The sequence below is a fragment of the Cinclus cinclus genome, chromosome 5, assembly GCF_963662255.1.
Source record: "Cinclus cinclus chromosome 5, bCinCin1.1, whole genome shotgun sequence".
Lineage (NCBI taxonomy): Eukaryota > Metazoa > Chordata > Aves > Passeriformes > Cinclidae > Cinclus > Cinclus cinclus.
In genome coordinates, this window is record NC_085050.1 from 46681841 (window position 1) to 46691760 (window position 9920).

At 48.0% G+C, this 9920-nt stretch overlaps 2 protein-coding genes and 1 non-coding gene across 3 annotated transcripts; 1 reads left to right on the forward strand and 2 right to left on the reverse strand.

Moving 5' to 3' along the window:
- Positions 1-2688: 2688 nt before the first annotated feature.
- RPS3A (ribosomal protein S3A) lies at positions 2689-6237 on the reverse strand. The gene is made up of 6 exons (XM_062493740.1): positions 6148-6237; positions 5812-5915; positions 4488-4675; positions 4108-4316; positions 3427-3536; positions 2689-2852 (listed from the first exon to the last, which is right to left on the reverse strand). The coding sequence occupies exons 1-6, from the start codon at positions 6207-6209 to the stop codon at positions 2731-2733; spliced, it is 795 nt and encodes a 264-aa protein (XP_062349724.1). The 5' UTR covers positions 6210-6237; the 3' UTR covers positions 2689-2730.
- Positions 3116-3185, reverse strand: LOC134044757 (small nucleolar RNA SNORD73). The gene has a single exon (XR_009933266.1). It is a non-coding gene; the product is annotated as a small nucleolar RNA SNORD73 (small nucleolar RNA).
- A 2611-nt stretch (positions 6238-8848) lies between the features above and the next one.
- LOC134044502 (ribonuclease CL2-like) lies at positions 8849-9283 on the forward strand. The gene has a single exon (XM_062493741.1). It carries the CDS (start codon positions 8849-8851, stop codon positions 9281-9283), a length of 435 nt encoding a protein of 144 aa, XP_062349725.1.
- The last annotated feature ends 637 nt before the right edge of the window (positions 9284-9920 follow it).

The window sequence follows — 9920 nt, forward strand, 5'->3', positions numbered from 1 at the left end:
AAATCCAAGGAATAGCCAGGTCCTTTAAAGACATACACACGGTGGGGGGGGGGAGGGGAGGTGAAGCTGAAGCGTATGATGTTTACTGGCAGTTTCCTAAGATTTTGATACAAGTTTCAAAAGTAGAACTGATTTTTTTTTTCTCCAATTTACTCCTTCCCATTTTTATAACGGTGTCTTGACCAGTTTTTTTTGTAACTTCACTGAATGTTTAGTCAGTTCTGTTCATTGACAAGACCACTCTGCTGTCTGTAATCTCCTCCCTGTGGGGCAGGGCACTAGCAACAGCAAGTCCTTCTACTCAGAGCACCGAGTGCCATCTAAGGACTGTTTGCATGTCTGCAGGCAGCTGAAATGAATGCTGAAGCGAGGGAGATACTCGGCTTTTACAGGACAGGATTTTCCTAAGGCAATGCCCAACACCACTGTGAGACCACATACAGATAACAACATAAAATTCCTGAGGTGTACAAAAAAGGCGAGAATGAGGTGGAGTGCAAATCTTAACTGCAATGTAGTAGCAAATTTCAGCTGTAATCTTGAAATTCAGCTAGATCTCCATGCATTAGAATAACAGTCTCACTTATTTAAGTATTTTGTTTGACCCATCTTCCGGAAATATCTTCAGGAAAATGTCTTTGTTGTGTACAGTGTGAGCAGTGTCCTAAATAATACTTTGTTAAGTCCAGTAAGTTTGCTATGGTACCTATGTAAATTAAGAATGTATTTAACCAATAAAATTTTTGTAATTAAGTCATGAGGGCATTTTAATTGTCATACTGAGCTTTCCATTTGACAGTTTTAGGGATATGATTCTGATTATATATTTAGTAGTGCAGCAGCAAAGTAGTACCTCACCCCCAGAGAAGTAGTCCAAACCCCTCAGAGAATCTGGATGATTTTAACAGGTTTTTCAAGCGTTTGAACTTGGGTATACCTTACACTCACTGCCTACAGAACCTATAGCATTTTGCTACCTGCAGCAAGTAGCTGTCACCACAGGCTATCACACATACTGTGGTTCTCGCTACAACGTTGTGAGGAAGACATAGGCTGATCCTGCACGTAATTCAGGTGTGCTGTGGTGAGTAGTGCTTTCATACTCCATTATTTTTCAGCTGGTATTTGTTGAGGGAATACAGAGGATGCATGGTATTTTCCTTCCGGCTTTTCCCCCACCTGAGGTCACATTACAAAGCCTATATTTACCCAGAACACCTACACGGCAATGCACTGTTCCAAACAACACATTTAAAAGCCTGAAAGCACCCCAAGGTTTTGTTCTTTCAACATACAGTCAACATACAGTCATATGGCAACATACAGTCCTCAGATATGCATATAAGAAAACCTACAGCTTCCAAAATGTGGCTGACTGGGATTCCTAGAGGCAGGTGACAGCTGCCTCAGCAGTACAGATGGGAAGAGCAAAGCAGCATGATTCCTTCCCCTTGTTCCAAGGTTCTGAGTGTCGAGCACTCACTACTCTTCCTTCCAGTACACAAAAAGGAAAAACCAGAACATATCAAGTGTTAACTTCGCAAGACAAAAATCACATCATCTGCAGAATTCTGAAGTAAGTGCAAAACTGTTCTTCTCATTTTGCTTATTAGTTGGTCCAAACCATAACTGTCAACTAGGGAAAAGTGAAAATCCCTGACAGGGAATGGTATAGCCTTCATGGGTAGTAGGGCCCCTTTTCCTTTCCCCCACTAGCTTTGTTGGAACAGTAACATTTTCATTACTTTCATTTATTTCTTGTCCTAAGCTCTGTGACAACCAATTACAAGAGCCACCACTCTCAGTGTAACTCTGCATTTTGCTCCCAGGTTTTAAATCACTAACTTACCAACAACTTAATAGGACTAAGTTTAGGTTTGCTGTCCTATTCTAAACAAAATACATTGATAGCACACAAAACTCATTTTAGCCAGAAAAAACATTGCCATTTTTAAGCCAATGTAAGTTTAAAAATAAACAAAAAATGCTGTTAGATAATGGAAAACCATCTTAAAATTACTCAGTGAAACATTTTAAGTGCTTTGTTTCTAGAACACACAACATTGCCTTTTTACAGGATTTTTCCCAGATGATCCACAGGTTCTCCATGATCAGTCATCCCTCAGTTCTGACAGGTTAAAATCCAGCACCCAACTCTACTGCTCAAGCACATTCTGGATTTCTGCACTGCTCAAAATTAACACTGCTTCCATCATAACTGCACCTTTTAACACCTTCAAACACTTTCTGACCACCAGAGACCACACTTATCCCATGAGAGGTTATATTAAATTACCAAGAAATTTAAACATAGGCACGTTATTCTCAAGCAAGTAATCTGATTGTAAGACTTCCCAGTAATACCAAATTCTGACATTGGTTTCCCTGTCCAATTTCTGCCTTCCCTGTACTCTTTGAGACACCTATCACCAATACAACCTCTGCACACACATACACGATTTTTTTTTTTTTTTGGTGAGGACTAAAATTACTGGGTAAAACCAACACAGAGAATCCACAAAAAGGACAACTCACCTTCTTCCACCCATCTCCACAACACAAGTGGAGAATATGTACATGACTACTTTTTTTTTTTAAACCAATGCCGTAGGTTTTCCTTATTGAAAACTCATCCACACATCCAGTACCCAATATTGTCCAGAAACAATACAGGCAACCAAGCATTAGTTCTGTATTTTAAAACCTTTTATTTTCCACCAATTTTTACTTTCACACAGACTCTTGTACGGGCGGCTCATATCCATCAGCTCGCTCTACCTTAGTGCCTGCCTCATCCCCACAGGGCTTTCCAGCACCACCACCTTCACCATGCAGCTCCATCAGCTTGCCCACTAAAAAGGAGTGACAGAAACAGTGAGAGATGGATGTTTAAACAGTTTTAAATTACTCAATTACTCATCATACACAAATGAAACCACCAGAACATCTTTTATAGGTAGGACTAAGTCCATTGCACACAGCTCATGCACACAGATACTACTGCAGTGGCAGTCAGACAAGAAACAGCAGTGAAACAAAGCTATGTAATGAAACTACAAATGACACCTTTTTCTAAAAGGATTTGGACACAACTACTGCTGCTGCATTTCACGGGAATGTCAGTAAAAAGGGAAATGGAATCATTCCACATCATGTGGGACCGAAACATTTTGTCATCATTCATTCCCAAAGCAAAGCTTTTAAACATTCAGCAGCAGTTCCAGGTGAGAATACAAGAAGCTCCAAACTTCACACTCACTGCTTGGCTTTCAATCCTGGAAGACACACAAGGGGACAAAGACACACGGTTTCCCTTCTACAACTACTTAAGCTCATTGACGCTGTAACATTTTTATCCAAAAGCAAACACACTTGAAGTAACTCCTTTCCACACCCTCCTTCAAATGTCTGCAGTAAAAAACTTACATTCAAACTTGGGCTTCTTGAGCATCTTCACCTTGCGGACATAGACATCGTGCAGAGGGTAAATGGACTGACAGGCCTTCTCGATGTCCTTGCCAATGCTATCTGGGATCCTGAGAAATGATAGAGCACAACAATGCTAAAAACTGCCTGCTTCTGCAGCAGCAACACAGGCTTAAAAAAATCCTCAAGAATACAAAATATTCTACAAAACTTTACACCATCACTGACAATTTTCTTCAAGTACATTTAGATTCTAAGACATCTCCCCTGCAATGTTAGGAGGAATGCATTGCAAGCATGTTCATTTTGAGAGCAAACCTGCGAACTTTTGGAAGCAATCAGCGCACTTTGAAAAACTCTTGTATCAGAAGAACTCAGAGCATTCACAGCCCCAACAGATCAGAATTACAACTGTAGTCTGTAGAAATGTGAACCACAAATTTTCTGGAAGAGTGATTTTACATTTATGCAAATATGACAGTGGATTGAGGTCAGACAGGATGCAGACACTAAGATAAGCCATTTGCAGAAAAGGGCGATTGGCTTTACTACACTAGCAGTTCCTTGCCTGGTCTCTTGACAGTTTGGGTTGCACCAGCACTCCCCAGGCACTCAGCAACAACTAACCCCCAAACAACGATTTAAACTGTAAGGGAGAAAAAGAACACAGCGAAAGCTTACAGCTTATTGACAACTTCCTTCAGGTCATTGGTCTGCACCTCCCGGGTCATGATTTCCATCATTTTCTTGCGGATCTGCCGGACCTGCTGGTGCTGGGCATAGGAGGTCTTGCGGATTTGGTTATTGCGCTTCTTGGTGAAGCCCACACAGAAGAGGCGCAGCAGATAACCATCTGTAGTTTTGACATCCACGTGAGCTTCAATCATTGTCTGGAGGAGGAAGCACTGAACACTTACCACTCACACAGCAGACAGCTGCTTAGCCCCACTCACCCAAAAGTCTAACGCTGATGACAGTCCAAATATGGCTTTGCCCAGCATGAGCGCTTCCCTCCCTCCCTGAAGTCAACAGCAGAGATGCAGACCTTGTTTCTTACACACCTGCCATTTTTTGACCATGGAGCACATTTTGTCCCGTGTGAGGTCCATCCCGTGGAAGTTTGTCAGACAATTTTTGCCCTGAACATCCTCAGTGATCAGTTTAAATTTGCGAAAAGCAACCTCATCATTCTGCAGATCAGCCAGGCTCACTTCAAATACACGGCCCTTCAGCCCATCAGAGGCAATTTCTGTGTGATGAACAGAATAAAACACCTTAGATTAATATTAGAAGCACATTCTTCAAGTCAGATACTGAATTCCCACTGGAATCCTGTTCTCTAATGTTTTTTAATGGCGATCACAGAGCCACACAGCAAGGCCGGAAATTCCTCCCTTTGGGAGGAATTATTTTAAGGTAATAGCATCAAGTGTGGAATGTGAACAGCAGCATACAGCGGATTCTACCACATGTAGTAATTTTTTTTTTAAGCATTAAGGGGTTACAAAGTATTTGAAATTATAAACAGTAATGAGAAAACTAAACAGAAAAAGCCACAAATGCTCAGCAGAAATGAAGCAGCAATGAACAGCCCAGTACAATCATTTCACAGCTCCTCCTCCAACGAGAAACCATTTTAACAACACTGGCCGGCTCAGGCTTCCTTTGGCGGTGACCCTCATTTTGTGTTTCACATGTTGCAGTTCAAAGTAACAATCTTATCATCCTTTGATGATAACTTTGAGAGCGACTAGCAGACCATCATAAAGCAATTTAGCCATTCTACATGGCTAAGCTTCCAAAAACAGATTAGCTCTATCCAGACACTTCTGCTTTGTAATAGAGGGCTCCTCTTCCTAAGGTGTGCCAGGTCATATAAAACCGAATTTACCCTCCAGTGATACATCAGTGCTTACATTAAGTCAGCAGTTCTGGCTCTAATGTTTACCCAAAACTTTTGAATTTCAGATATTTCAGTGTCTTGATGTGCTGGTCGTTATCTTATTAGGACTAAGGTCTCCTGTGGCACTGTCCCCCATCTCCCCTGTGACAATTAGAGCTACTGCTTACTTCTTGAACTTTTCCCAACTTGCCAGGTTACCACAAGAAGAGCTAATTAGAAACTTCAGGTCCTTCCTTCCACGGTTTGGCATTCTTGTGCAAATAAAGGCCCAGCGTACGAACATCCCTGCAGCTAAGCTCATTTATTCAAACAACTCGGTCAACTAAAAAAAAAAAAATCTACTCTTTTAGCTTTCAAACTCGTAACAGTACAAGAAAAAACAAATTTTCAGCAGTTTTTTACCTAAGAAGTTCTTCAACCGCTTGGAGCTAGCACATTGAGCAAACACAATCCCCTGTACTGCACCGATCCCAACTACTCACTAGTTCCTTGAGTTCTGGTGACAAGCGTCTTCCCGATGTTTCGGATATTGAACATAGCCGGTGCTTTGACATCGTACCAGTCCTTCTTGGAGAAAGGATCGACCCTTAAATGAAATGAAGATTTTTTTGAACGACTTTCTCAGATCACACCGGGCTGCAGTAAGACCTTCCTCTCCAAACACCCGCCGCGCCCACGCCCGCCGACGCCATGACAGCATTGGCCCTGCTCCGGCCGGGCCGCCGCCGCCATCCGCCCCCCATCCCAAGCATCCCGCCGCCGCGGTGCCCCGCCCGGCACACCCGGGCACCGCCCGCCCCTGCCCCGGTGGCCCTCACACTTTCTTCTTGGCGCCTTTCTTGCCGCCCTTGGTGAGACGCTTGTTCTTCCCGACCGCCATCGTCCGGCCCGCGCCGCGGAAAGGGAAGAACGCGCGCACTCCCGCGAGATTATACGAGATCGGTGCTCGCGCGAGACCTGCGCGAGCCACCCGCGATACCTCCGCCCGGGACGTACCACGCCGGGACGGAACCAACGGCACGGGAGGGACGGGGGAGCACTCGTGCCGGTGAGCGCCCCCACCTGGAGCCTTGCGGAGCGCCCGGCCTGGGACATCCGACCCCTGCGCCCTGGACCGGGGCTTCCGTCCGGAGCGCAGCGCAGCGCCGGAAATGTGGGGATGCCCGAGTGGGGCCGCTGTGCGGACGTGCAGAGCCACAACCCGGGTTCGCTGCATCATCCCTGTGCCGGGGTGGAAGGCAGGTGCCACCTCCTGCCCATTCTGATGTCTTGAAGCTGAATTATCTGTCCCCAGGCTGAATCATCTGTCCCCAGGCTGAATCTTGTCACCTTTTTGTAAACGTAACTGATGTCGTCTGGTATTTTCTACAATGGAAGTTGCTTAATGAAGAACTTTGTATTTCAAGCATCTCGTAAGAGTACGTTATACAAATAAATATGCATTATAGATGAGGACAATGCATTAGACAGGCGGGGTCATGTAAATTTTACAGTATCAAAGATGTAACTTGTTACCCCATGGTGTGTTTGATTTGTCAAACCTCCACCTGCATCCCGAGCAGAATAAATAATATCTCCTTTCTAAACTAGAATCTGTGTTTAGAGAGTTCCTAAAATCGGCAGCTTTCCCAGGCCTTGGGTCACCAAGGCTAAAACCTGGTGGTCTGGGCTGCCCCAAATGCCCTGGCCAATTGCTCCTCTCCCCACTGCACAGGGCAGGAGGGCAGGAGGGCAGGAGGGCAGGAGGGCAGGAGGAGGCTCCGTTCAGCCTCCCTGCATGGGCTGGAATGGGACATGAGAAAGTAGTGCCCAGGACAGCACGAGGAACAGCACCAGGAACACCTGGGACAAGAGGTGACCACACAGGCTGTGGTTCACCAATAATTCTCAAAGCAGCCTCTGGCAAGGATATGCCTGAGGCTCTTCCAGGTAGGATGGGATCCAGCGTAGGTACCTGCACCATGCCAGCTAGAGACAGCCCATTTCCAAGCGTCCAGGATTGTTCCTCCTGTGGATGCCATCTCTTTTCCACCCACACCGGGACAGTGGAAAGTGGAGTGTGCCCGAGGGGTCGTGATGAGAGTCCCCATCCTCCTTCCCTGTCCAAGAGAAGGGTACTGAAAGTCAGCAAGGTGTGACTATGCAGACCTTCCATGTCTGTGAGGGTTTTTTTGAGGTGCCTGAGCTGCTCCAGTGTAGGGACTATGCACCTTTGTGGAAGATTTCTTCAGAGATTGTAGAAATGCCACCAGAGCTCAGGGTAGGACCCTCTACACCTTCACTGTGGCAAATCTGTTACAACTCTTTTGGGAAAAGTGCTGCCCAGAACCTCATTCTCTCTTTGCCACTTCCCATCAGAGTCTCTCTGATGTCTTAGAAAAGGAGGATGGAGACCACCTCCACCCACTCATGACCAGCTCTCCTGGGTGCTGCATGCCTCTCCTTCTAGAGAGGACATGCTTTCCTTGGGGGTCCATTACAATGGTTAAGGGAAAGGAGTATTTGATGGGCTCAGGCTGGCTCCTGGCTCTTTGCTTGTCTCTGCATCAGTGGAGCAGCTGGAGTATGGGAGGTAGCAGTGAGGAAGAGTGTATCCTGGTTCTTCCTGGAAGTATGAATTTACCTGCAAGGGGACAAAGGGAAAAAGGACACATCGCATTTAGCTTAGTCTCTTAGCACTGCAGAAGGGCCACGGATGAGTCACATCTTTCCAGGAGTTGTAGGAACATCTGCCAGCTGCCCCAGAGGTGATGGTGACATCCTGCTGCCCACCAGGGAACCATATATTTTGCCCTGCCGCCCAAAAGGACCAAGGTATCCTGCCTTTCATGGGACAGGTGGCCAAGGCCAGACTGGGCAGGGGCCACCCAAGGGGACGCATGTAGACAGACACGTGGTTTGTTAATGACTACCTAATGACCTTGGGGGCATGAGGGTGAGTGGGGCCTCCTGGATATCTGGCGCTCCCCCCAGACATCCACTGGACCTTGCTCTTTATCCTGACCCTCCTCCTGGATCCTTGCCCATTGGGGATAGCTGGGGCCGGTATAAAAGAGGTGCAGAGGAGTAGGAGGGATCCTGGAGACCCTGAGGCCATAAGGGAAACTGAGGTGCACACACAGGTGCAGGTGAGGGGTGCATAGGGTACCAGAATGTCTGGGGGGCTGTCTGTGAGGAACCCAAGCATCCAGTGGGGAAGGGAGGCTGTGTATGGCATCTGGGTTGTGGGGCATGAGATGGATCTATAGGGGAGCCAGGGGTCTGAGAAGCAGGTAGGGGGTGTTCCATGGGGTACTGAGGCTGTTAGGGAGTGCATAATTTTAGGTAACCCATGCCTCCAGGCAGAATCCACAGATAACCCAACTGTCCAGAGATGGGCCCCCATGCATTGGGAGGGGATTTGTATGGAACACAGAAATGTGGGAGGGGGAATTTGTCCCCACCAAGCACCCAGGGTGGGATTTCCAGTCAGGGGTCCAGAGGTCCAGATGGCCCTAACTCCACCTTCCCCAGGTGTCCATGGCAAGCTGGGTGTTGTGCATGACCCTGGTGCTGGCAGCACTAGCAGAGGCAGTGGGTGAGACCCGCTATGAGAAGTTCCTGCGGCAGCATGTGGACAACCCCCGGACGTCCACGCTGGTGGTGCATCGCTACTGTGAGACCATGCTGGCACGGCGACGGGTGACAGCCCCAGGCAGGCCCTGCAAGCCCTCCAACACCTTCGTGCATGCCCCAGCTGAGGACCTGGTGGCTGCCTGCTCCCAGGCACCTGACCCCACCACGGGGTTCCACAGCACCCTGAGTCCCATGAGCCTCACTGCCTGCCGCCTTCGTGGCGGGGACACGCGGCCACCCTGTGCCTACCGTGCCCGCCAGGTGCAGCACTACGTGCGCGTGGCCTGCCGTGACGGGCTGCCCGTGCACCTCGCAGGCACCTATGTGGCCCCGCAGTGAGGCCGTGGACCCTCAGTGCGGGTTTGGATTCTCCCTCCCACCAGGGACTTTTGTTAGTGCTGGCAATAAAGGTGGTGTCAGAGGCCTGGGCTCCAGTACCAGCTTCTGTGGGGATCCTGCAATCATACCTCTCCCTGGGTGCCCCTGAGCCCCTTGGGTGACTCCAAACCTGTCCAAGGTGTATTTGTGTGCCTTGAGTTTTCTCAGCCTCCTGGGTATCCCATAGCCCCCTGGGGTGTCTCTGTCCTCTCCTGTGCCCTCTCCCCTTTCTTGGGTGTCCCACAACTCCCATGGGTGCCCCACAACCACCATCACGCCCCCAGCCCAAGCCCCTCAATCTCCTGGATGTGCACCCAGCCCTCTCCCCAGTGTCCGGACCCTTTGGGTATCACATTGCTTTCCTGGATAGCCCATAACTCTCACAGAATTTCCCAACCTCCCACATGCCTTATAATCCCCATGGGTACCCCTAAATTCCTCCTTGTCTGACCCATAAACTGTCAGATTCCCTGTCTCCCACATGTCTCTGACCCCATCTGTGACCTCTGTGGGGCTGAAGGTGCTCTCCCTTGGGGCCCCCACAGGACTGAGCCCCAGCTGGGGCCACACAGAGCCCTGAGCCACCATCCCACACACA

Bases quoted from the DNA above. Each gene is read 5' to 3' on its own strand.
- RPS3A (XM_062493740.1), bottom strand. From the start codon at position 6,209: ATGGCGGTCGGGAAGAACAAGCGTCTCACCAAGGGCGGCAAGAAAGGC. The intron at 4,317-4,487 runs GTGTGTAAGAAA...TTCCTCCTCCAG, and splicing joins CCATGGTCAAAAAATGGCAG to ACAATGATTGAAGCTCACGT. The intron at 2,853-3,426 runs GTAAGTTTTTTA...ACTCCTTTTTAG, and splicing joins CAAGAAGCCCAAGTTTGAAT to TGGGCAAGCTGATGGAGCTG.
- LOC134044502 (XM_062493741.1), top strand. From the start codon at position 8,849: ATGGCAAGCTGGGTGTTGTGCATGACCCTGGTGCTGGCAGCACTAGCA.